Genomic DNA, 27,559 nt, shown 5'->3' with positions numbered 1-27,559 from the left:
TCATGACAAGCTACCTATGATGAACATATGTCTTTGACACCAGTGGTTTGTCTGGAGTGAGACAAACCATTAGCTTTGGTCACCTCAACTCAAAAAAAGGTATTGTAGAGTTGGAAAAGGTTGGCAACCAAAATGATCAAGGGGCTGGAACAACTCCGCTATAAGGAAAGGTTGCAGGATTTGGGGATTTTTAGTTTAGAGAAAATGCAAGCAACCCCATACATTTAACTTAAGTGTGCTGTTTTTCTTTTTTATATGCACTACACTGCAATGCTGAAAACCTTAATAAAAATTATTACCAACCTCTCCCTTAAGAGTGCTTTAAATGTATGGTGTGTACACAGCCTTGATCTTTGTTCCACTTCACTAAAACATACTAAAACCACATAAGGTTTGTTAGCACAGCGACGTTAGACATCCCATTAGATGTCCCATCACTCATATGACAAGATCAAGTGATCATTCAATGGCCAAAACCAGAAACTCTTGCTTCTAAACCCAGTTAAATCCCATGCTGAAAGTCTCCATGAATACCCGTTGAGGATCAAAATGGCTATATATTATTTTCATTATAGATGTGACGGCAGAAAATGTTTCAGCAGTAAGTCAAGGCAGGAGAATATTGGACTATGTATGCGTTGTCATTTACTCTGGCTCCAGTGCACTCCCACCACTGGTGTTTGAAGCTGTGTGCGCATGTTGTTAGCCACAATCCAGATCTGTACTGCAGTTTCTTGAGAAATACTGCTGTTTAATGTGTCCCCCCCCCCAAGGCCGCTTCTATCTGATTTGAAAACATAAGCCACGTTCACTTCACAGTTAAGCCGAGGTGTGCAGCTTTGAGACAGCCATTGTGCATGCTCAGATGACAGCACATGAATAGGATTTGGAGGGGGTTGCAGGCAAGTGAGTGATGTGCAGTGGGTAAAGACAGCCCTGCCACCTCTCTGGTATGCACCACAACGTGCAAACGCAATTCTGAAATGAAGCAGGGGAAACAACATTGCTGCATTTTAAACTGCTAATGTGTACATAGCCCTTTAGAAGTGTGTCTCTTCTCTTCTTCTCTCTCAGCTGAAGGAAACCATGCAAGGTTTCACAATGCAAGGTGATTTTGTTTATTATGTCTATTTATATCAAGTGGACTTTTGTGCAGTCTATCAAGCCAAAGTACATCCCTCCAAATAAAGGCCTGGAAGGCTGAGGGTTGAGTTGGTCTGCGGCCTTCATTGTGTTCCTCTCTTAAGCGGTACAGCTTAGAAACACTGCCTGGACTGAACTTTTTTAAAGCATTAAAAGTACAAAGAGGGATAAAAGAAGGGGGGAAACCCCCTTTAAAAAGCCAAAAAAATGCATGAGCAGGGGTTCAGGAATGTATCCCATGACACCGATGAAATATTTGGATAAAAGGCAGCATAGAAATGTGAAACATAAATAATCATCTGTGCAGAACAACAACAGAAAAATCACACAAAGAGCAAATACAAAGACAGATGGGGATGTGGCTAACAAATAGAGGTGGTATTTGGAATTCCCTTGGCTGTGCTAAAGAGAGCTGTTGGGCTGGAGTCTGGAGAGAATCAAGCTCACATCCTCACTCAGCCATGAAACTCTCTGAATGGTTTTGGGCCTTGCAGCCTAATTTACTGTACCTTACAAGGTTGTTGCGATGATAACATTAGGAAAATGGGAGAACCATGTACTCAAGAGCCCCTTGGAGAAAAAGCAGGAATACACATGTAACAAAGCTAAATCAATAGAACCCATTAATGCCAATAATAGCTTTAATCAGAAGTGCTGCTAGGTACTTAAAGGACTCAAGGCACAAGTCCAGACACCAATTTGCATACCCTAATTTATGTTATGGATGCCTCTGGGAAATTAAGGCGGTGGGTGTCTGTGGGGTTTCATCAGCACTGCGCTTTGCAGACTGTCCAGCTGCCTTATAAGCAAATTATTTTTTTAAAGTTTAATTGGGGGAATGGGGGGAGGCAGGAGATCTGAGGTCTGCAACAAAAGACCCAGGGCCTGGGCTTCTGAGCCGCCTCCTAACAATGCCTCTGGTTTTATTACCCTAAACCGTGTTATCCCTTGATTTGAACAGAGTGGAGGGGCTAGCTATCCATGTGCAGGGAGGTGTTCTTGTTGTTTTTTATGTGGGGAAGTGTTCTGTCCAGCAACCCTTCTTCCAGGCTAAGTAGGTATAATCTTAGAAGGACAATATCATGTAGCAATTTTTTCAAAGCTTTGACTCGTTTCACTTTCAAGGCAATGTTCCTAGAGAACAGGCATCACACAGGGAACACTGTGTCCCGTGAGCTTGTCATTTGAAACAGCAAGCTTGGGGATTCCCTTTAGGAATAGGAGAGAAATTTGATTCAGTTCACATTTAAAGCTGAACTTATCCAATTCACAATTTCCAAAACAATATGAGAACCAAAACACACCGATCCTTCAAAGTTTGCTGTTCTCCAACCAACCCATGTGTACAAAAATGGATATATTGGGGGAAAGTGTCCCTAAACATGAATATATTAGTAAAGACTACACACAAAAGCACATTATAATAGGCAAAATTACTTGCAAAAACAGAGAATGACTGCTGGGAGAAGAGCAGAGAGAAGAAACACCATGGAATACGGTCCAACATTTCACCGATGAAAATAGGGGCCACAGATCCTAGGGCTTGCCGATCAGAAGGTTGGCGGTTCGAATCCCCGTGATGGGGTGAGCTCCTGTTGCTTGGTCCCAGCTCCTGCCAACCTAGCAGTTCGAAAGCATGTCAAAGTGCAAGGAGATAAATAGGTACCACTCCGGCGGGAAGGTAAATGGTGTTTCCGTGCGCTGCTCTGGTTTGCCAGAAGCGGCTTAGTCATGCTGGCCACATAACCTGTCTGCGGACAAATGCCAGCTCCCTTGGCCAGTAAAGCGAGATGAGCACCGCAACCCCAGAGCTGTCCACGACTGGACTTAACAGTCAGGGGTCCCTTTACCTTTCCCATTCCATCTAACATTTCTCCAGTGAAAATAGGGACATCCTAAGGAAAAGTGGGACATTCTGGGATCAATTCAGAAACCTGGGCAGCTGCTCTAAATCAGGGATGTCCCTGGAAAATAGGGACACTTGGAGGGTCTGCCATGGTACACTAAATGCCTTCATCTGACACAAGTCCAATAAAACATGTCTCTCCCATGCCCTGCCACAGCAGGCACTCTAACTCTCCAGTGCTTTGACTTCACTCCTAGGCACACTCCTCCATTGCCTCTTGATACAGACAAATGGCAACAATACAAAAATGTGTTCATTAGGAGAAATTAACACAAAAATGCTGCAAATTTTTCATGAGGCTTCTTGTTTTAAAGAAACATCGCAGAAATGTGGCGAACTGAATTTAAGCTTGCAAAATGAGAAAGTGAGAAAACTGAAATGGGCAGATCCTTTCATCCATAGTTTCCTCCCGAGTAGATGCCCTCACAGATAATCGTATCCTGGAGGGAACAAACAGCAGCAGCTTAAATCTGACTTCTGAGTAAACACGCACAGGATGCACTGTTAAATCCGTTTATGTGTATCTGGGATACAGATCTGATTTTAAAAGCCAGACTTCCCTGGGTTTTTTGGGGGTTGGGGACTAGCTGCTCCCTCTTCCTTGTGTTTCCGATTTGCTTGGCAAGCTGCAATCTCTTTCCCTTAATCCTACAGCTCCCCTACTAGGCAAAGCCCTATAAATAGCCTCCCAGCACACGCCTCCCCCTCCAAACGGAGCCCAGCTGCCGCCGCCGCCATGTTCTCGGGGCTTGGCTTTCCCAGTTCACTCGCGTCAAAACTTCCACCCTGCTGAGGTCACAGCTTCATTTGCATTCCGGAGGGGGGGGAGAGCTCGGCCAATCGGGAGCGTGCGGGCTGGTGACGCCTCGGTTTCCAAGCGTATTAAGAGCCCTGCGCTCAGCCCGAGCCCGTCGAAGCCAACCAGCGGGCTGGGGAGAGCGGCGGACGCGAAGGGAGCCTCCACCAAAGACCATCGTTAAGCAGCAGCAGCCGCGGCGGCTTCCGCGGGGAACGGACCGAGCCCAGGCTGCGCTGCCATTGCCTCTTGCCGACCCGCACGTTCTCTTAAAAACAGCCCGGAGCCTTAAAGGGACCGCCCCGACCTCGCCACTAAGCCAGCCATGAGCCAAATCCAGCGCTGGAATGGGAGCTGCGTTAGCAACTGCAGCCGGGCGGACATGGTGCCGGAGATCGCCGCCGCCGTGGGCTTCGTGTCCAGTCTCCTCCGCACCCGCGGCTGCGTTAGCGAGCAGCAGCTTCAAGTTTTCAGCGGGGCCCTGGAAGCGGCGCTCACAGGTGAGAGGACGGAGCCCCCTCCGAAGGATAAGCGGGGATGTCTTTCTCTCTCTTGGACTCATGGTGGGGTCAGTTTCCTGGGCCAGGTTACTTTTCCCCGTCGCTGAACAAGTGAGGGACACCCACCGGTCTGATGCGATCTCCTCTTGTCTTTCCTCCCCACCCCCGTCAGTTTTCTAGATGTCAGCATCCCTAGGAAAAGTCTTGGGTCACTTAGTTCAGCTTGTGTCTCTCTTCTCCCCACCCCACCTCCCAAAGCCAAACGCAAAACTTTTTTTTTTTTTTTTAATCGTCACCTATAGCTGCGTAAAGATGCAGTGGTTGGAGAGAATTACCTCCGCTTAGGTGGGAGACTTTTTTTGTTTCTAGCAAAGCATTCTCTAACTGGGTATATCATTGCTGTAATAATAAAAAATTCAGACTGGAAAGCATCAACACAATCTGTTGGCTGTGCTTTCTCCCTTCTCTCTTCCTCTTCCCCTCCCCACGTTAATGTTATGACATCAGACAAAAACTTTTTTGAGCTACAAGGGTGTGGGAGAGGAGAGCTCTTTGTTCTTGTCAAAGAGGAAGCTTGATAGTGGCAGAAGCCACTAGGAAGTTCGTTTTGTGAAATCTTTGCCCCAAAGAACTGGGAGGATCAGAAGGGCATGCTAGTTATTGGGTTCTGTGGAGGAGATCTGAACCCCTTTGCTGAGCTTCTGCAAACTACATGGCTTTGTCTGAAGCAACTAGTGTCAATAGTTTTAGAGAATCTTTGCTTATAGTTAAATTTGTTCTATAGCTGCTTGAAGTAAAGGTATAATTCTTCTGCCACAAACTTAATAGCCATGGTGTTTGTGCTTTTTGGATAATTTACTCTCCCGAAGTGCAATCCCAGACACCTTTACTCAGAAGTGTATCTCCACTGAGTTTAATGGCACTAACACTCAGGAGCTGCTAGCAATTGAGTAGCCTCTATTGAGAAGGCTCTCTTAATCACTGCCCCTCTATTGTGTTACTGGATATATAATGCAATTAGAAGGGGTTTCCTAACAAATTAATTATGGGATAGAGCTGTACTGTCAGTTTGGGGTACAGAGGTGAGGATTGCCAGGGATGCATGCTAATGACATTGTCTGCCAAGGAGCTTTAAATGATTAGTAAAGTACTCTGGCTAATGCATCAGTTAAACCTCCTGGAAACTTCAGTGCTTGGCTTCTAGGTTCCTGGTACTCCTGACAAAAAACACGCACACACAAAAAACACTTCCTCACTGCCAAGCCTCAGAACTTGTCCACAACTATTCCTGTATCTCCTTTTTTATATTCCTCATGGGAAATGATGGTTGAGTTGTCAATGGAAAAAAAGCCCTATTGAACTCAAAGCAGCTTATTAGAACAAACCTTTTATGGTGCTAGGACTTGGTCTGTGTAAAAGGTTTGCCTTAATGAATTTTTGAAAAGATTGAGAGCATATGGAAGTTGAAGTCAGGATGATTGATTGATGTCAAAGTCTGGATCAAACCGAAGGCATAGGATGGGAACCCAAATAAAACACCAAGCTAGCAGCTGTACATTGCTTTGTGTAAAATGTGTCTTGTATTTCAGCAACTATTCACTGTGATTGCTTACCATTCTCGGTGTTTCTTTTTGTGCCCTTGCAGAGCATTATAAACATCACTGGTTTCCTGAGAAGCCCTTCAAAGGTTCTGGCTATCGCTGCATCCGTATCAACCATAAAATGGACCCTATCATCAACAAGGCAGCTAGCCAGATTGGACTCAACCTCCAGCAGCTATATCAGCTCCTGCCCAGTGAACTCACACTCTGGGTGGACCCTTATGAGGTATCCTACCGGATTGGTGAGGATGGATCCATCTGTGTTCTATATGAAGCACCTGCAGCACCTGTGAGCTCCTATGGGATGCTCACCTGCAAAAATCAGATGATGCTGGGGCGCACCAGCCCTTCCAAAAGCTACATGATGACAGTCTCCAGCTAAGCACTCCCTGTTGTCCTTACACTGCCAAGACATGGGCTACTGTATACCTCACCTGAGGATGTATTTTTTTAAAAATGAAGAGCTATTTATATTTTTTTTAAAAAGAGAAAATCCAAAATGAAATCAAATAGTAGGCACCACTCTTCCATGGAGTGGTGTTGAGGTGCCTTTTTAAAAGCTGTTGCAAGCTTGCGAGTCTATTAAAAAAAAAAAGCCAATATCTACCTAATTGGTGTTGGATGACAATTCTGGAGGGTTGACCTACCTACCTGGGAAATGCAGGGTTGGAAACAAGGGGGGTGGGGCAGGGCACAGCACTTTTCAGCAGTGACTAACTATGGGGTAAGTGCTACAACAACTGTGAATCTAAAGGCCAGGATGGTAGTACTTAAGTCATGAACCCTACATGTTGAGATCGGGGTGTCATGGCCTCATTCTAGCTGTGACAGTTTTCCTTAAAAGTCCGTTCATTTTTATTAAACTGGTATACAAGTTCTGCTTCACCACCAGCTTCACCCACTATCCTAATCTGAGCAATTCCTTCTGCTTTCTCATGGCTTAAAAGCATTTTACTAAAACACAGTCTCAATGATAGCCACTTTCTTTGGTCTATTGGGTGTTGAGTTTCTTAAGTGCCAGCCCATCTTTTTGCACAAAACTTGATTTCTTTCTTTCTTTCTGCACTGCATCCTGTAACTCATGCTCATGCAAAATTCCAGTTGGCACACAAATGTGTGGTTTCTAAAATCATAAGATTTGCTTGGGGAGGAGAACCAGGATCTGGGCTGAATCACTGGCTGGTTACTCTGTAGCAGTCAACTCCCATAAAACAAAAATGTGCAATGGCCAGGCCAATGTCAACTAACCTACCTACTGGGAGATGGCCTTGATCAGGGTTTTATCTGTTCTGATGCCTTTATCTTCACCTTGTAAAATTCCTGACTATGCTGCCAATAACTGCTGAGATGTGATTTCAAAATCAGGGCACTTAACTTTTCTTTTTTTAAAGACCAACATCTTCAGAGCACAAGGTGTTCTTGGTTTTTCTCTTGCTTTGAAGGGATGACTGCTTTGCCATCCCCAGAGCTTTTCCTTCTCTGCCTTTCGTGAATTGAGTTCTCAAGACACTGTGCAATATATTTTCCTAAAATTTGGGCACTCTGGAGGAGGAGAGGCTTCTGAGGGACAGTTTTCTGTTCTCGAAGCAGCTGTTAACTTTTCAAAAAATTTTCTCACACAACTCTTAAGATGTTTTGTGCTCGAGTGTATGAATGTTTGAACAGGGAAATCTCAGCACCGCAGTGGCATACCATTGAAGGGGTATTGTACAGAATAGGTTTTTTTAAAGACCACCTTTTTAAAAAGCTGGAACCTGCCAGGAAGTTCTCCCGGGCAACCTCTATTGAGATGGGTAGAAGTTTAACAAGAGTGTCAACTACACAGTTCCTATTCATTTCAGTTGGGTTTGCATGGTGGGAACTTCCTTGCACCCCAAATTTTCTAGCAGGTGCATCAGCCCATCTGTGAAATCATTTTAATTTCTTCAAGCTCAATATGTGAAGCTTCTGGTGTTTGAGCATCAGACCCTCCAGTCAATAAATGCAAAGGTTGTAAAGCACTAAGGGTCCCCTATAAGCTTAAAAGATGTGCTGCCACTCCGTTAGCATACTTGTGCAATATTTGGTAGCATGACAAGGGGAACACTTTTTGCACTGTAGCTTTCCCCCCTCCGAGGAAAGATTCTGTTCAAAGTCTACCTGGGAGGTTTGTTCCTTATCTGGTGCATTGAAAACATGATACAAGTGGGAATTGCAACATGTCCAGGAAAAAAGTTTGTTTTGCTACACTCCCTGCCTCTACATGGAATTTCCCTAATGCCAGTACTTGTTTGGCTTGCCAGGTTGGCATGATCAATGCAACTCTGTTTAAATGTATCTTAGTATTTCCACTTATTCCTTCTTTACCAACGAAGGGTGCTTCTGAAAAAACAAGCTCTTATTCCATCTCCTTTGTTCCCCCCCTCCCCAACATCTTTGAAGGATTGATTGAGGGAACAGAAAAGGTTACCAAATATCATGCTATTGTACCAGGCATGGAATCTAGTATTAAGATTTTTGTTGTTGTTAGCATTAAGCCAACCAAATTTGGCCAAAATCTGTTTTGTAACGTGCATGTAAAAGCTGTGAATTGATGTATGCTCTTTGTTGCCTTTTGACTACAAGCCTGACACAAACTGTTGCAGTGCTGACTAGCTGTGATTTAGGAACAGCTTATGGGTGTGAGTGTGTGCCCTTTCCTCCCTTTCAAAAACGTTTGCAAAACTTGAGCTGGACTGTTGAGCGGGACCTACTTTTCATAATTGGTGAAAATAATACAAAGTTTGTAAGCTATTTTGTGTTTGGGGGGATGATTATTGTACAATAGTGTTTTTATATGCAAAATGTACAGATATATTGAAAAATGTACACTTTTGTTACTTTAATAAAAATGTAGCAATTTAAATACGTTGCTGGAAATAATCCGAGGCACTGGCTCATTCTTTGCAATAAGGGGTCCAACCTATCTGGCTCTTAAATAAAGAGCATTGCAACAATGCTGTTCCTACTCAGAGTAGGCCCATTATAGTCAACAGGCATAACTAACTTGGGCTTGTTAGTTGCAATGGGCTAGGGTCCTACTGTGAGTAGGACTTAGTTGATTGACTGCAACACTGTGTCTACAATCTGATAATTTTGTGTTTGAAAAATAGCTTATTGGTGATTAAGGTAATGTAGGTAATGTAGAAAAAGGATGGGGATCTTGTGGCCCTTCAGATGATGATGGTAATGATAGACCTGCCAATTTCCATCAGCTCCAGCAGAGATGTTGCGAGTGGTAGACTCAACAATAGATTCCCCACCCCTGTTATAGAGCTGCTATAGTTTGCTGGTTATATCTCCCATTTTTTCCTCCTATGGCCCTCTGGTCAAGCTGTTTTTTCAACACACTGTACCCATACCTCAAACAGTGCTTGGGACTACCAGAAATGCACAGAAGCAGCCCTAACGGGGATTTATGATGTATGCCTTCAAGGCAAGGCCTGGGGAGGGGAGGGGAAGTCATTGGCCAATGAGCAGGACAGCCCCCTCTCACCTCCCCACAGCAGGGCTAACCAGCCACATTTTGAAGTGAAGTAATACATGTGGCTATTGAAAGAAGTGTTTCTGTGCCAGTGGATAGCATTTTAGGTGGATTATTTGTAGTAAGTACAAAGATGCAATAACGGGATTACTTTAAGGAGTTAGTACATCTGAATCGTACACCTCATTCCAAGTGTCCTAGAAACTCTAGGGCTGCTTGTGAATGGTGTCGTCTGAATACCTTGTGCTTTGCAAGGGGAAGAGGAAGCAGGGCTGTGGGTAGCAGTTGAATGGGTTGCATTTAGCCAGCTGTGCTTGAGGGTATGCTGTGATGGCTCCCAGAATTAAAGGCACTGCAGAGCCCTTCCAGGTACCAAGGGGACAAGTGATGCTGGCAAGGAAACAGCTCTGCAAGGTTGTGTGCCCAAATGCAGAACAGGTGCTGATTGCTTCCCATAAATAATGATGATGGTGGTGATGATGATGATAAATGAAATGTGCCAGTTGTTACACTAGACATGATCTCAAAATACAGTTGCTTTCCAAGTGATCTGACTTCTGCCTTGCAAGGACTGCCTGTATTGCTATCTGTCCCCAGTTTGCCAAGTCATAAAGGGTTTTATGGAGGTCCCTGGAGTTTGGTTCCCCATCCCTTGGCCAAGCTACTATGATCTCTACCTTTTTAATATTTTTTTTTATTAATTTCTATTTTTCCACATGTTAAAACAACTTAATTTGCAACAAACACACCAACCTCATTGCTTAAAAATACCACTTTTTTACAGTTCACTCCAAAAAAATCTTTCCACATATTATCTTTACATTTTAACTTGTACTGAGATTTTTTTTAAAAGCACAGTGCTCAAATGGAGTGTTTTGAGGGGACAGATTGGACTTCTAAACAAAACAAAAGAGTTGGGAGAAGCTGCATTTCCCTAATCAGTCAAGGAAATGACAGGCAGGAGTCTATGTTTAATGCCATCCTTCATGACTCTGACTTCCTTGCCAAGGTTATGCAATTTCAAAGTAATTGGCTGAGAAAAGGCTGGGACATCGTTCTCCAGAAATAGCAATTCCAAGAACACAGTATGAAATGAAAAGAATATTGGATGCCCAGTTCTAGTAGCATAAAAGAAAGCAAAGCCTTTGTCCCACTTTAATAAGGATCTTATTCTTTCAGGTCATATTTTCTCTTGTGCTTTAGATTATTCAACTAAGTGAGTTCTGGCACATTTCAGGGTGTTCTGAATTTGATCCAGAAGAGCAAAGGCAAGTTGGTTTTACCTCAGAATCTAATTGCACCCTTAAAGCAAAAGTAATCTCAATCTCTGGACTTTGGTTAATAAAATCGAACCAAAATAAAGTCATATTAACAGTGGCACCTGTCTTGGGACAATAGATAACAGTGTGTGATTGTAAAATGGCAAATGCATTACAAGATTAAAGCAGGCACGAGCAGAAGAATCTAAATGTGTGTATGCGTGCTTCAATATTTATATCTTTATTAAAATATGACCATACAGTATTGAAAATAAACATTTATCTAGATCTGCCATTACTATATTAGATATATACATTCTAGCCTCTTGTAAAAGTCAATTTGATCACACCAATGATATCTTATAGTCCTTACAACATAACCAGTATTCAGCCACTGGTGGATTTAGATTTTTTCATCTGTATGCTAATTCTTTTCTTGCAGCCATGAAGAAGGTTTGCTGTCTGGATCCTATATCAGTAATCTGTGTGATTCCTTTCAGATAGCACAATAATAGCACCAAAGGATCTATTTAACGTGAATTTAGTGCAATATCCAGTCAGTAGCATTTGTACAAAGCTGAGACCTGAGATACTGTGCTTGAACCACTTTGCCTGGGAAAGTTTGTGCCAACTCACCTTCATTTTATAATGTACAAGCATGCGAGTAAACAAAAATCACCTATTAACATTAGCAATCTGGCATGATACCTAGGGGGAGCCTGTTGTCCTCCTGTGTTTTTGCCATCTCTTTCAGACTTGTTCAGTTAATTTTTGCCATGATTTGTTGTGGTACAAATAACATTGCTTGGTGAAACTTTGGGGTTTTGATCCATGTTGCTGTTTTATTATTAGGGTTGTATTTGCCCCAGAAAATCCAGGCCCATTGTACCATAAAAGTAAAGGCAAAGGGACCCCTGACTATTAGGTCCAGTCGTGGCCGACTCTGGGGTTGCGGTGCTCATCTCACTTTATTGGCCAAGGGAGCCGGCGTACAGCTTCCGGGTCATGTGGCCAGCATGACTAAGCCGCTTCTGCCGAACCAGAGCAGCGCACGGAAATGGCGTTTACCTTCCTGCCGGAGTGGTACCTATTTATCTACTTACACTTCAACGTGCTTTCAAACTGCTAGGTTGGCAGGAGCAGGGACCGAGCAATGGGAGCTCACCTCATCGCGGGGATTTGAACCGCCGACCTTCTGATTGACAAGTCCTAGGATCTGTGGTTTAACCCACAGTGTCACCCGCGTCCCATAAAATTGAGCTAATCGCTCTCACACAAACCATGTTGGCACAGTACTGTTAGCATCATGCACATTTGCAGCAATTTAGCTCTTCAAGGGGGGGGGGGAATAAAAGCTCTTTTTAACGCTCTCCACTACTACATATGCAGGTATTTGAAAGATCCCGAGCTTGTAAGAGAGCTTTTAAAATAGTGGCTGATTACCAAGCAATCATGTAGATTCCAGAACTCTATTTAGAATGAGATGCACACCCTCCAATTGACCCAAGTGCCTGATATAAAAGCTATGTTTGGGAGAAGTTTCTCAGGTGATGAGATGATTCACCATCATTTACATTGAGTCACTGGCAATCAAGATGACAAAAAAGATTGCAGCTGTATTATTATTGCTGTTGGTGCATGGTTAATTGCGTCTGCACAACAATCACCATGATACCACGACTCTTTAATAAATAACAACATTTAATTCGCCAGTGGTTGTGTTTCAGCTGGCATAAGAGTCTTTATCTTTGGATGGAACTTAGGATCTCTGCATTTGTGAGCATTTTAAGGATAATTGGTTGTTGTTTTGCTATTGCTCTTCTAAGTGCACCCCAGTGCTAAATCAATTGCAGGGCTCTGGGGATGTCAGTGGCAGAGGGCCTTCTCAGCAGTGGTGTGCTCCCTGTGGAACGCCCTCTCATCAGAAGTCAAGGAGATAAAGAACTACGCAACCTTTAGAACACATCTGAAGGTAGCCCTGTATTGGGAAATTTGTAAGATTTGATGTTTTACTATGTTTTTATATGTGAAAAAGCTGCCCAGAGTGGCTGGGGAAACCCAGCCAGATGGGTGTGGTATTATTATTACAGTCGTACCTTGGAAGTCAAACAGCTTAGTTCCTGAACCTTCTGGCTCCTGAACGTCGCAAACCCGGAAGTGTCTGTTCTGGTTTGTGAACGTTCTTTGGAATCTGAATGTCCAATGGGGCTTCAATGGCTTCCGATTGGCTGCAAGAGTTTCCTGCAGCCAATCAGAAGCCATGCTTTGGTTTCTGAACATTTTGAAAGTCAAAACCGGACTTCCGGAATGGATTCCATTCGACTTCCAAGGTATGACACTAATTTTTTTATTATTGAAATCAAAGCAGTGCTACTCAGTTTGATTTCTTTTTCCCTGCATTGCTGTGTACGTGAAGTCCACTGGGATTCTCAGAACCTGTTCGGGTTAGCCCATACTGTATGAGCACAATCCAGAGCCACTGATTCAGTGGGAGTTTTCCAGTTGACTTTAATGAGGTGTGGATTGCATCCTGAATTTATCTCCCCACCTGCAAACCTGAATCAATGGCTTAACCTGGAACCAATGGGAGTTGTCTCCCAGAGCTCCTCCCAGCAGCAAGGTAACCTACTTCCATGGAGCCTGGCAAACAGGCTAAGCAATTATGTTAAGCGCCAGCCCTCAGTCTTTACTTACTACTCAGGATTTTCCTGGTCATCCTGATAGCCAGTCTCTTCCTCCACAAGGCCTTTATTCTGTGTGCAGCTTACTTCTTCCACATGTTGGAAGCCAAAGTCTTCCTTTCCCATCCTTTTTTTCAGTGAAGGAGCTAGCGGAAGATGCTAGCTAGCTCTTTTATGGTCAATATGCAACATCAGTTTCCTGGTCCAGCAGACTTCCTGTGTGACCTGCAACAGTAGTTATCACACCATTGGTATCCCTGCCTGTGTCGCAGACTCCTTTCAGGCATGTTTATATGACCAAGCACTATGGTAGTTAACACAGGTAATAAAATAATTACAGTGCTAAATGGGTCTGTGTCCCCAGTACCAAAAGGTATTTGTAGGTTGCTAGTAGCAAGCATATGCCACAACCAACACTGCTTCCCAGCCAGTGGGCTTTTAAATGAGAGCCAATATGGTGTAGTGGTTAGAATGTCAGCCTAGGCCTGAGGAAACGAGAATTAAAATCTCTATTAAGCCATGAAGCTCCTTGAGTAACCTTGGGCCAGTCATTGCCATCACTCATTACAGACTGTACTGCCCTAGATGGGCCAATGATCTGACCTGGAATAAGACAGCTTCCTAAATTCAAATAAAAGAAAGAGGCAGGGCGACCCACTCATGTTGCTCTGAATTCCTTGGAGGAAGGACAGGATGTGCATGCAATAAATAAACAATTATTATTTATCTCTTTGAAAATGGGAAATAAAAATTATTAACAATGCCAACAAACAAGAAGAAAACATGCCATCAGCATTTACCACGAGGGAAGTTTTGTTAAGTGCTTGAGCCTTGAAAAAACTCAGGTCCTGTCCTGTAATGAGATCTGTACAAAACTAAAATAAAAAAGTTATAATGCGTATTGAAATATGAAAATGGATATTTAGGGTTATTTAAACTCTCAATTCTTTTCTTCTTCTTTTCTTTTTAAATATATCTCTTTTGCTAATCAGGTTTTTTAAAAAATTCTGTGATTAGGAATATTGCACATTCCTTCCTGTCAGGATTCATTTTGAATGGCCTTAGAAGGAAAGCACCATAGTACAAATGAAATTGCTATGTGAAATGTGTGTCATGTGGTGGCTGCCATGTCATGTGGAGTATTTTAGGCCAGATACAGGTGGTGTTTCAAGGGTTGTATCATACATATTTGTTTGTTTGTTAAACTTGCTTCCTATGCTTTCTACCAATCGTTGCTCAAGATGGCACAGAGCCAAGAATGCAAATGCAATAAAATAAAATAAAATATACATAGGCATACAATGGAGTGGGTGAGGGGAAGCCACTCTTGTATTTTGGTTAACAGAGAATACACACAAGATATCACATGTTCACCCAGTGCATGGTCAAGTTGTATAGACCTGCTGTCCTTGACTTGTCTGTTGGTCACACACTCCACTATCCATGTGTTTGTTCTCAGCTCTCTGAAAGGCATGCATGTACAGCTCTTCTGTGTGTGGGATGTATGTGTGAGGCGACCCTGTTTAGAAAATTCATATCTAGGAGTTCTATGTGTGCAAAACTCTTGCATGTGGCCATTGGGGACACTTACCTCACCAGCAAGAACCTGGGCTATTCTGTACAACTCTGCAAGCTCCTTATATGTTCTTTCAATGTGTGAAAAAAAAAATGCCCAAACACCATTGTAATGTGGGAATTCATGCCCAAACACATTTTATTGGAGACACAAAACAGTTTCCTGGGTGTATGCATAGTAATATAGATATAAGATGCAGTTCACGAGGGACTACCCCTTTCTATCTGTGCAGCTCCAGACATGTAGATAAGGATAAGATGTCTCTGTGTGTGAAATAAGTGTGGGTGAATATGTCAATTTTGGTTTATTTCAGTTTCTTGTTTTCCCAGTTTTAAGTTCACTTCTCCACATTTTCACATGTTTGTAAATGTCTTTTTTTCAAATGTTCTCTTGAAAATTCTTCAGCATTTTTGTGCATATTTCTCCTGCTATGCATGATTTTAAATGCATTTCCCCCTAATATGCACATTTTTGCAAGGGATTTTACTTAATATACTGCATTTTTGCCTGTTACTTTCAGTAATACATGCATACTTTAGTATATGTTTTTGTACACACTAATTGCTACACTGCAAAATTTGGAGAAGCGTGAATTTTTAAGGATGGTTGGATTTTGGTTTGCATATTGTTTTGGAAACTGAATTAGTTAAGATCACCTTGAAAGTTTGCTTTTGAACTGACTGGGATTTCTCCTGCACTCCTAGTGTGAAGTGGCCCTTTCAACAACCCTTTACAGAGTTTTAGATTATATAAGGTAAAAGCAGGGCTTTTTCCCAACTCAGTTATGGGACCATGCAGGAGGGTGCCCATGCCATTATAAGATAACAAGGGAGGCGTTCATGGCGAGTTCTGGCACCTCTTTTTCTAGAAAAATAGCACTGGGTAGGAGCAAAAGAAAATAGCAAGAGCTGAGAACAAGGGTGGTTCTTGCTGACCTGCTTGCCCATCTTTCACAAAATTCTACAGTTTTTGTTTGTGTGTTGGGAAGCTCCCTGTTTCCTCATAAATGGAGACAGATGCACATTGCACAGGCACCAAAAAACCCCCAGATGACTCAAGAAAGGGCTGGGAGTTATGTGGTGTGGAACATATCGCAGCTGCCAAGCCTTTATTTTGCATGTTTTACAGTGGCACCAATTTCCTTGTTCCCAGCTGCCTCCTCTCTAACCAGACACAGAAAACAACCTATACAGTGGTACCTCGGGTTAAGTACTTCATTCATTCCGGAGGTCCATATTTAACCTGAAACTGTTCTTAACCTGAAGCACCACTTTAGCTAATGGGGCCTCCTGCTGCTGCTGCACCGCCGGAGCACGATTTCTGTTCTCAACCTGAAGCAAAGTTCTTAACCTGAAGCACTATTTCTGGGTTAGCGGAGGGTGTAACCTGAAGCGTATGTAACCCAAGGTACCACTGTATAATGATCTTAGATACACAAGAATGCCCCAGGTAAAAGGAAGTAGCCTTTCTTTCCTTTAAAATCATTTCCACTGGTTGTTTTAGCGTATTTTAAATATCTCTTCTCTTTTAATTGAAGGTGCCATAGAAATTTATTAAATAAAAACAGTGTTATTTTTCTAGAAAAAGAGGTGTCGGAACTTCATAGAATCATAGAATAGAATCATAGAATCATAGAGTTGGAAGAGACCACAAGGGCCATCGACTCCAACCCCCTGCCAAGCAGGAAACACCATCAGAGCACTCCTGACATATGGTTGTCAAGCCTCTGCTTAAAGACCTCCAAAGAAGGAGACTCCACCACACTCCTTGGCAGCAAATTCCACTGTCGAACAGCTCTTACTGTCAGGCAGTTCTTCCTAATGTTTAGGTGGAATCTTTTTTCTTGTAGTTTGGAACCATTGCTCCGTGTCCGCTTCTCTGGAGCAGCAGAAAACAACCTTTCTCCCTCCTCTATGTGACATCCTTTTATATATTTGAACATCAAATACCATGAACATCTCCCTTGTTCTCTTAGAATGGCAATGGCACCCACCTGAGAGGGGCCGGAAGTGAATTCCTTCGAATTCCGGGGGGTGGGGGTGGGGGAGCCCTGAATAAAAAAATAAAAAGAATAAGATTTGAGTGGAATCTCAATCTTGGTGCTTTAGAACACTTAGCCTTGTGCTGCTGGTTGAAGTCTGAACAATGATGATGGCACTATTTATTAATCGATTTGCAGTACAGTGGTACCTCGGGTTAAGTACTTAATTCGTTCCGGAGGTCCGTTCTTAACCTGAAACTGTTCTTAACCTGAGGTACCACTTTAGCTAATGGGGCCTCCTGCTGCTGCCGCACCGCCGGAGCACGATTTCTGTTCTCATCCTGAAGCAAAGTTCTTAACCCGAGGTACTATTTCTGGGTTAGCGGAGTCTGTAACCTGAAGTGTCTGTAACCTGAAGCGTATGTAACCCGAGGTACCACTGTATTTCTATGGCCACCCAATGTCTCGTGCCCTCTGGGCATCTCCCAAAGAATGAAAAGAATAAAATGCAATGTTTTTAAAAAAGCGCATGGTGCAGAAACTCTGCAGAAAGGGAGCATTCTGGAGCTGGGAAACACGTTTGAGCTTGTGCTCATGTCAGGGAAGTAAACATTTCAGGGCCCCTGGGTGGGGCACCGATGAATGATTCAGCCTTTATTTTTAAGCAGCTGGCGGAGAGCAAACCAAGCTGAAGAGCCCTTCTCCAGTGTGGCAGCACTTGGCCTCCAGGTGTTTCCTGAGCTCCTTTTGTTTTCTGATGTGGGGGAGGAGGAGACTTTGCGCAGGGCTCTGTTAAAGACCTGTCAGGCAACAGTGTAAGCAAAACGACAAGCTCTTGTATCTGGGGAAATCAGTCTGTAGCCTACAGCCCAGTTTCAACACCTGCCTGCCTGAAACCTACAAGGGGGCGGAGGGAGGGGGGAGGGAGGGAGGAGAGAGAATTAATTCAAGTTGTGGCTTCAGCGCTTCTCATTCGTTTCAGCTGCTGAGGACACCAAAGTTCAATTTACCACAAATCCGGTCTCATTAATGTGTCAGGGAGGAGAGACGCATAGGCCAAACACATCACCATGTGCCCTGTATAAATTAAAGCAGTAATGGTTAAACTGTGATCATCCCAGGACCACCAATGTCCCCCCAGAATCACAGTGAAAATGACAAGAGGGAAATGCTGAAGAGCAGGTTTCTTTGAAGTTTCAACCACATGCTCCCTTCTCAGTCTGTTAAAGACAAAGCCATCTCTCCCCCACCTTTTACAATTTTTATTTATACTTTTCAGATATATACATTTCACTGATTTTACAATCATTTTGACATTTTAAAACTTGACTTCCTTCCCCCTCTTTCTGCAGTTCCTTCAATTTATTTTTAATATCCAAATTAACTTAACTTACTCATTTATTTATCTTCTTTAAATATATGCTCTTATATATGCTACAGGTTATTACAATATATGCTACAGGTTATTACAATAATCCTGCCAGTGTTTTTACCTGTTTACAATTTATCTGTAAATATTCAATAAACCATATAAAAAGTTTGTTATCTTGATTTCTTATTCTTCCAGTAAGTTTCGCCATTTCTGCATATTCCATAAGTTTTTGAATCCATTCTTCCTTTACTGGGACTTCTTCTTTCCATTTTTGGGCAAGGAGCATTCTTGCCGCTGTAGTCGCATACATGAATAAGTTTCTATACAATTTGTGTAGTCCTATCCTTATAATTCCCAAGAGGAAGGCTTCTGGTTTGTTTTGCAAACATTATTTTAAACATCCTTTTCATTTCATTGTATATCATTTCCCAGTAAGCTTTAACCTTACTACAAGACCACCAAAAACAGAAAGCCATCCTGCCCCTATAGTGTTGCAAACCCCCAGCTGGGGGTGGGGTGGTGCATGCATGACTTTTAACTTGGAAGCCTTTGGGGCATTCTCTTTCATGGTAGATGCAATGCTAGGAAATATGGTGTTGCACATAAAAAGCAACCAACCCCAGACAATGATATTTTACCTAGATGCAGGAAAGATTAAGGCTGGAAAGATACCGTTCATTTAAAGCACATTTCCCCCAAATAATCCTGGGAACCATGAGGGGTTAATTATATTTCCTATGACTTTTTGAGGGAAACACTGCGCATTTTGAGGGAAATACATGGGGTGTGTGCAGCCTAAGAATCAGGCCCATAATTCAAACGATGGAGCCAAGGATATAATGCCATCCAATGGACTTGGATGTGTAATCAGGACTGGTTCTATCATTAGGTAGCGTGAGGTGGTTGCCTCGGGTGGCAGATGCTGGGGAACAAGGGGTGGTGGTAAGATCCTGGAGGACAGAGCTATGACCCAGACACAGCTTTCCAGGGCCGTCTTTAGCATATGCAAAGATCCGCCCAGCGCCCCCAAATTTAGTTTAGCCCCCAAATTAACTTTTATTATGCTTATGTCAGACACCATGCTTACGCCTTAGGGCAGGGGGCAGAGGAGTTAGCCAAAGCGAAAAAAACCCCACATTTTTTTTGCCACACTGGTGAGCAGAAGCGACCCTCAACCCACCAGCCCTGAAGCCGGCCAAGAGGCAGCCTGTCCCGCTCCGTCTTGGGGTCCAGGAACAGCTGGCAGCCGTGCACGTTTCCCCTTCCCCAGTACGGCTCTCCGTTGGCACTCAAGCTGGCTTGTCAGAGTGTGGTGTCGGGGGAGCGAGAGAAGGAGGGTCTTGGGCCAGGAGGGAGGCATCTCAAGGAGCCTCTCACCTTTGCAGGTCTGGTTGCCCTGGAGCACCGCAGCGGCGTAGCGTGGGTTCTCAGCACCCGGGGCAAGGCAAGTAATTTGCGCCCCCTAACCCGGGGCAAGGCAAGTAATTTGTGCCCCTAACCCCTAACCCCTAACCTTTCACCGCTGCCAGCTTCTTCTTGCTGCTGCCTGGGCTGCTGCCATGGGGCTCTGCTACAGCCTGCGCCCGAGGCTCTTCGGCGACTCCGGAGGCGGTGAGCGCGCCCCCCCCCGATGTTGCTCCTGGTGCGGCCGGCCCCCCCCTGCACCCGCCCATGCTGCGCCACTGGAGCGCCGCCTGGAATAGGACCAGGAGGGGGACAAGGAGAGGTGCGCTGTCTTTGGTAAATGAGTGCACAAAGTCAAAAGTCCTTTAGTGAAACAGTAGGTATACATTTTGGTAATAGCTAGGTATATATGTATTTTTTTATTCTAGCTTGATCAAAATTATTTATTATTTCGTAACAGGTAGATAGTTAAGAGCTTAGGCGGCTTCAGTGGTGGGCGCCTGGCGCCCCCCAGAATTCGGCACCCGGGTTCTGTGCATCTCTTGCACCCCTGGGTAAAGATGGCCCTGCAGCTTGTCTTACACCACCTAAACTAGTCTGCTGCCTTCAAATGTGGTGCAGGATGATGTCCTGTTGCCTTTGTTGAAGAAAGAATCAACTGCCATTGTGCCTGTATGGAATTGAGAGGGTAAGCCATCTTGACCTTCACTTCAGGTAGCAAAATGCCTTGCCTGTGTGACATGCTTCTACAGTCTGCATTTGCAATGTGGTGAGGCTGTGGGGAAATGTTTAGCTTGTGTTGAGTTCCAGCTGTCACTGCCCACGACATGCTGGTGTGTGTATGGCAGCACTATGTACTGGATTCAGTTCCACTCAACTTCCCACATGGGTCTCTTAAATTGTCTAGAGATTAACCATTCTAATACTCCTGCTGCTATGGGTAAATATGGATTGGCTGTTTATTTAAAACAGAAGAAGGAATAATGTTGTTTATGCAATACCTGTTTACTTGTTTAATTTGGAATACTCATTCAACAAGTTATTTATTCCACATACCCCTAACAACACTTAATTTCTGTTTCTGCCCTGTTGCATTCTTGGCCTTGATGACATGTTATAGCAATGGGCTACATAATGCAAAACAAAACAAAACAAAACAAAAAAAAAACAACAACAACAACAACAACAAAAAACAGTCTAGAAGGCTGTTCAGTGTAACCACCACCACACTGCTTTCTTGTTCAGTGCTGAAAATCTACATGGAATTTCCAGTTGGAGTCAATAGGTTGGTTAATGTGCATCTCTGTTAAGGAACCAGTTGCATCATAGAAATAACTACTTTTTAAAGGCTCGGTTATGCAAACAGATAATAGTAAAACCAATTTCTCTCTCTGATTCTTACATGTACACAGAGTGGCATGCCTTTTCCAGTGGTGTGGTAATTTCATGTTGCTGAAGCGGCACGTATGTGAGCATCTCAGTCATGTGGTTAAGCCTGATCTTTTGGTTCTTTCCCATGCACTCCGTGGCCTAGAATCTGCTCATGCAACTACTGAGAGGGAAAGATCCCTGGTTGTCCATGCCTATGTGGTTCTGATTTTTCATATGCTCCTCAGCACTGCGGGACCTCACAATTGGGGAAGTGGCTCTCACTAGTAGGCCAAGACCTGCCTCACCTTACCCTTGCATCCCTCTCCTTTTACAGGGAGCAGAAGATATCCTCTGTAAGACTAGGTCTGGATAGAGGCTTCCTAATATGACCATAAATCGGAATGATGTGTTGCTGAATGCTAACCATAAGAAGCAGTGTGTAGCACACAGCCAGAGACTTTCCAGTCTGAAGAACTTGGCATTATCTTAATTTCATTGTCAACCTATTTCCTTTTGCATAGAGCTGCAGGAATGGAGACTACAAAGCTAAGGCTGTGGGTGGGATCCCTTAAATATCCAAGTTCCCTTTTTAATTTTTTTTTTTTAATTTTAAAAAGGAATGTAAGCAACATTTTCTGTCACACTTCCTGACTCTATGGGACTTCCCAGTAAAGAACAATGGGAGGCCAAAGGCGCCATCCTGGTTAGGCCTGAGAGGCAAAACGATTCTGAGTAGAAACACACACCCTCCACTTGCTTGCAAAAGAAGGGTAGATACTCTCCTAAGAAGTATTTGAACCAATGAGTGAAGAAAAATAAAAGAATATGAGGCTAGGGTAGGTGTGAAGTGTTGCCAGTGGATACCTCAGCAGAATATTTATTTGCCTATCTTCTGCCTCAGCATCAGATATGAATGACAAAACCTTGTTTCAGTTGCTAGTTTGTGGCTCATGGCTCGCTTACAGTTTTGTATGTGAAAAGTGCCTTTCCTTTAAGTAGCCACAGGGGTTCAGCAATGGGGAATGGGGGGTGCTACTTGTTTGAGAGGGTGCTTCTCCCTACACTTCCATTCTGCCATTGCCATCGAAAAGAGCCAAGAGCCATTGTGTACTCCAGATTCAAGATGACCGCTGTGGCTTAATTTACCTGGAAAAAATGTTTACCCAAAGGGCACAAGCAGCAAACATCCCCATAACAGGAACGGGCAATATAAAATGTGATTAAACTGTACTGCAGAACTGTTGAAATCTCAGGTAAGTAGGGCATTGAAAGCATTATATGATTCAGTTAGGACTCATCGTGACCAAGTTTGACCCTCCTCCTCTTGGTGTTATTGCTCGCCCTTTGAACCTGCACAGTGCTTATTTGCTGGTTACGCAAGGAATGTATTCACCACTGACAGAGGCAAAACATCACACTCAGAAATAAAAGGAACCTGCAAATTTCATCATTTTATTACAAGCTTCGCAGTCTGGAGATTGAAGAAAGCTTGATGAAATGGTGAGATTTGTGATGAACACATGAGAGCCGACAGAATAAGTAGCACTGCAGCTTAGACAGCTGGTATGCACAGGCTGCTGCTGCCCATTGTGCTGACTGCATTGTCTCATTGTGCCCTCTGGTTCTTTGTCGGGCTTGTTGCACTCAGCAGTTGTCTCACATTTAACATCAAAGCCCTGGGGTAAGTAGGGTCCGTCTTCTTGCTCTGCGATTGTACAGAGCCTGGCACTTGATGGCCACAACCCATTCACAGGTCCCTATTGAAGTTTAAACTTTCTTGAATGTATATGGACATACAAAGACAAAGACATTTATTCTGTGTAGGTGAGTGCCTGTTCAAGTCACTGAATATGTATTCACAGTGCTTTCTTTTTTCCTTTCAAAAAAATGTTTAGGAGTATTCACATTTTGATTCAAGAAAATCACCATTTTATAGTTCAAATCGGGAAAAATAAATACAGCAAATGGACAAAAGTACAAAGATTCACAAAATGTTTAGGGGTATGCATACCCCTGCGTCCCCCACTGAAAAAAAGCACTGTATATTCAGCTGCAATTAGTACAGCTAAGGTGTATGGCCCATGGAGCTCAATGAGACTTGCAATGGAATACGCATAGGATTGCTCTGTTAGCCTGCAATCCTAGACATGTCTACTCAGAAGTGCTATTGAATTCAATAGACAAGCAGGGTTGGGATTTCAGCCTTAGTCAGCACATGTTTACCTTTGTTAATCACAATCCAACCAGTAAAAGGGGTTTTTCTACCCTGTCATTGTTATGGGTTAAGTGATTGCGCAAATACACGACCAGAGCTGGCAGTTCTTTTAGATGAGTTATATTAAAATATCTATGTCTCAATGTTTATACATTAATTATTATACCTCTTAAATAACTCATATTAAGGGAGGCTTACGAATATATCTCTCTGTTTGTACAGAAACACACCCCCTATAAATCTGTATCACATCAAATTTAAAGAAACAGGAAAACAAGCACAAACAGCAGTAACACACACACACATCATCATCATCATCATCATCAAAAAGTACCAACAGGCAGCAAACTTAAAAACAAATAATCCTGGAATCTCAGAATAAAATGGCAACAAGAGCCAATTTAAAAGGGGGCTAAACAAACCTCCTTTGAGAAACTGACATGAACACAGAGGCAACAAATTATATATGAGAAAGGCAGCTCTGCGTATTATCTGCTCCTAATGCAATGGCTGCTTGCGCATACATAGATCTGTGCTGGCAATCTTCCAGAACGAAAAGCACATGGGCAAGGTTGCTCCCGGACGCGGACAGATGGGCTCACATGGGAGCGACCCTCGGCTTGCTTATTATATTCTCCCGGGTTTCGTGACAGCAGCAGCCTTGCCTCCCTGCCTCCCCCCACGACTCTGTTCCCAGTGCCATCCCTCAGCGAAGTGTTTGGCTGCTGTCTGCACCATTCTCATTTATGACCTGTTGTGGGATAAAAAGAGGCTTGTTCACCGCAACACGCAACTGGTGTGGGGGCAACTGTTGCCATCTGTCTAGTGGGGGAGCTTAGTGGGCTGGGAAGGGGAGGTGGCCTTGTTGTTTTGTTTCTTCTTTCATGCATCACTAAGCTGCACCTTTTGTCTTTTGGGGAGGCGGGAGGAGGGGGGGAACTGGGCTGAGGGAGCTTGGGAGCAAAGTGGCCTCCTTTTATTTGTTCATTACACAGGTCAGGGCAGAGCTTACTCACATCTTCAGGATTTGCATGTTGATTTCTGTTCACAGAGTTTTTTCTCTGGCCTTGTGCAACTTAATAGCCCAAACTGAACCCCACTTTCTCTCCTGGTCCCCACCATCACCAGTGCTCCCCTTCTTTCCCATCATAGGCCCTTTGGTCTAGAAGGAATAAGTGAGACATCTTGGTTCCAAGGCTAGGTGGGTGAAAGGGACTCTTTAACTTCCTATTTTTAAAAACTTAAAGAGAGAGGTACGTTGGGTTTATTCATTGCTCTTCATGATTTTCTCTCTCTCTCTCTCTCTCTCTCTCTCTCTCTCTCTCTCTGTGTGTGTGTGTGTGTCCAAGTCCAAGAAGTGAGACAAATTGGTCAGAGCACAACACACTGGAATATTTCACATTAATTATTTCATTTCACCATCACAAAATCTTTTTGAGGTCAGAGGTATTTTATTCACATTTTACAGAGAAGGGAGTATGGCTTGTTCAAGACTACCTAGGCCAAGGTTAGGGAACACCAGCCTTATCCAGCATGGCAAATTGCCTCAGATAATGGGAGTTGCAGTCCAACAACATTTTGAGGGGCACAGGTTCCCCATCCCTGCCCTAAATAGTTTGTGGCTGACTAGCTAATTTGCTACACCACAACATTCTTCTAACTCTTTCCCTGCATACCCTCCAACATTTCTCTGATGAAAATAGGGACATCCCATTCCATAATGATAATTTTACTATTTATACCTCACAAGTCTTACTGGGTTGCCCCAGCCACTCTGTCCAGCTTCCAACATATATAAAAATATAACAAAACATTAAGCATTAAAAAACACTTCCCTATACATGATTGCCTTCAGACGGCTTGGGGTTCAGACAACTCCATATCCTCCAACATTTCTCCAATGAAAATAGGGACTTCCAAAGGAAAAGCGGGACATTCTGGGATCAAATCAGAAACTGGGATGGTTTCTCTAAATCAGGGTCATGTCTGGAAAATAGGGACACTTGGAGGGTCTCTCCCTGTTTAGTTGAATGTACAGTGGTGCCTCACAAGACGAAAAGAATCCGTTCCGCGAGTCTCTTCGTCTAGCGGTTTTTTCGTCTTGCGAAGCAAGCCCATTGACGGCTTAGCACTATTAGCGGCTTTTAGCGGCTTAGTGGATAAGCAGATAAGCGGCTTAGCGGCTTAGAAAAAGGGGGGAGGGAAAAAACCCACAGGAACTCGCAAGACATAGGAAATTCATTTTGCGAAGCATCTCCAAAACAGAAAACCCTTTCGTCTAGCGAGTTTTCCGTCTTGTGAGGCATTCGTCTTGCACTGTAAAAGGAATGGAATGGTGGGAAATCAACTCAGCTGCCTTTTCAGTAAAAGGCTCTGAGCGTGGATTGCAACAAGTTGTTCTAAAAATCAACTCAGCTGCCTTTTCAGTAAAAGGCTCTGAGCGTGGATTGCAACAAGTTGTTCTAAAAATCAACTCAGCTGCCTTTTCAGTAAAAGGCTCTGAGCGTGGATTGCAACAAGTTGTTCTAAAATCACCAAATCATTTTGACAGTAAGGCTTTGCTGGTGCATTCATGAAACATCATAAATTGGAGGTTACAGTATGTGTATGCAACAGAGGACAGAAGGATGGATTGCTCAAGTTTCGCCACCTCTCTCCCCTGTAGGAGGGGTAACCTGGCCTCAATGTGATGCTTAGCTGCTCTTATTTGGTATCTGTTTTACATTGTTTAATTTTATTTTACTAGAGTTTGGATGTACTTATTGTGTTCTGTTGTAACCATTTTATAGGAAACAGTCCTGAGATTGCAATGTGATGAAAGGTAGATTATAAATGAGGCAAATAAATGAATACAATAAAAGATACACTCAGCCAGGGAGCAACTGCCAGAAGAGAAAGGGGACAAAATAGATGTGTTGCGTGAGTTGCTCATTTATTCTATTATTGTCACTGTAGATATATAGTTCTACAAGCAGAAATAGAATAGGAGGTGGGGTTCTAAGGTTAGGCAGAGACAGGCAATGGGAAGCTAGTGAGAGATATATCACTAGCCTAAGTAACTAGCCTAAGAAAGGACATGCAGCTGAAATAAACACATATAGCTTCCCTGTTTTACTTTTGCCTCCCCATCCTCTGTTGTTTCCACTGTATCTAATTTTCATTTGTAAGCTCCTCCAAGCAGATTACCTTATACTCTGCAAAGCACTAGATGCTCTGATGGTGCTGCACAAACAATAATAAATACTTTAGGATACGGGACTGGTTTGGGACAGTTTGATGGTTGTCCCAGACTACGCACAGAGTCCTCTTATGTTGGACAAAATGGGAAATTGTTATATGTTAACATCTCTTGTGTTTATATTCACACAGAGACAGTACCAGGCTCGTCTATCTGGGGAGAGCATTCCATATCCAGAGTGCCCCCACCTCTCACTGTAGCATGGGCATAGCCCCCAGGATGGGGGGGGCAGAACTGATGTGATTGGTCAGTTAGTTCAGTAGTGTATTCCTATTGTTTTGCTTGATCTAGGGAAGCAGCTGCCCCTCCCTGCCCTCAGTGGCTACGCCCATGCGCTATAGTTTTTTATTTCACAGTTTTTCAGGTTTCCTAGTCCCAAGACATTATGAACTTTAAAACCAGCACCTTGAATATGGAACTTGAAAATGGACTGGTAGCCATTGCAGCTGATAAAAAACTGGTGTGAAATGACCCAAGTCCTAGTTAAATATATTGTAGCCCTATTTTGGATATACAGTGGTACCTGGCAAGACGAATGCCTCGTAAGACGAAAAACGCGCAAGACGAAAGGGTTTTTCATTTTTTGAGTTGCTTCGCAAGACGATTTTCCCTATGGGCTTGCTTCGCAAGACGAAAACGTCTTGCGAGTTTGTTTCCTTTTTCTTACAACCGTTAATACCCAGAGAATCCGCGCTCCGCAAGACGAAAAAATTGCAAGACGAAACAACTCGCAGAACGAATTAATTTCGTCTTGCGAGGCACCACTGTACCGTATTTTTCGCCCTATAGGATGCACTTTCCCCCCTCCAAAAATGAAGGGGCGAATGTGTGTGCATCCTATGGGGCGAATGCAGGCTTCAGGAAGCTATCCGCAAGCCTTGGGAGCCTGTGGGAGTTCCCGCCGGGCTCCCAAGGCTTGCGGACAGCAGCCTGCAGCCCGAAACCCGGGGAGCGCAGCGGAGCGTGCCCTGGGCTTCAGGCAGATATCTGCAAGCCTGGGGAGACCGGCGCGAC

General features: G+C 43.6%; 1 protein-coding gene across 1 annotated transcript; it reads left to right on the top strand.

Annotated features, from left to right (window-relative positions):
* Positions 1-3,945: 3,945 nt before the first annotated feature.
* Positions 3,946-8,847, top strand: BTG2 (BTG anti-proliferation factor 2). The gene is made up of 2 exons (XM_081867061.1): positions 3,946-4,345; positions 5,991-8,847. Exons 1-2 carry the CDS (start codon positions 4,171-4,173, stop codon positions 6,326-6,328), a joined length of 513 nt encoding a protein of 170 aa, XP_081723187.1. The 5' UTR covers positions 3,946-4,170; the 3' UTR covers positions 6,329-8,847.
* Positions 8,848-27,559: the final 18,712 nt, after the last annotated feature.

This window comes from Podarcis erhardii (genome assembly GCF_964252035.2).
Source record: "Podarcis erhardii genome assembly, chromosome: 6".
NCBI classification, from domain to species: domain Eukaryota; kingdom Metazoa; phylum Chordata; class Lepidosauria; order Squamata; family Lacertidae; genus Podarcis; species Podarcis erhardii.
The sequence above is the reverse complement of the archived record's forward strand: the minus strand, read 5'-3'. Positions and strand labels throughout refer to the sequence as shown.

Bases quoted from the DNA above. Each gene is read 5' to 3' on its own strand.
- BTG2 (XM_081867061.1), top strand. From the start codon at position 4,171: ATGAGCCAAATCCAGCGCTGGAATGGGAGCTGCGTTAGCAACTGCAGC. The intron at 4,346-5,990 runs GTGAGAGGACGG...GTGCCCTTGCAG, and splicing joins CCTGGAAGCGGCGCTCACAG to AGCATTATAAACATCACTGG.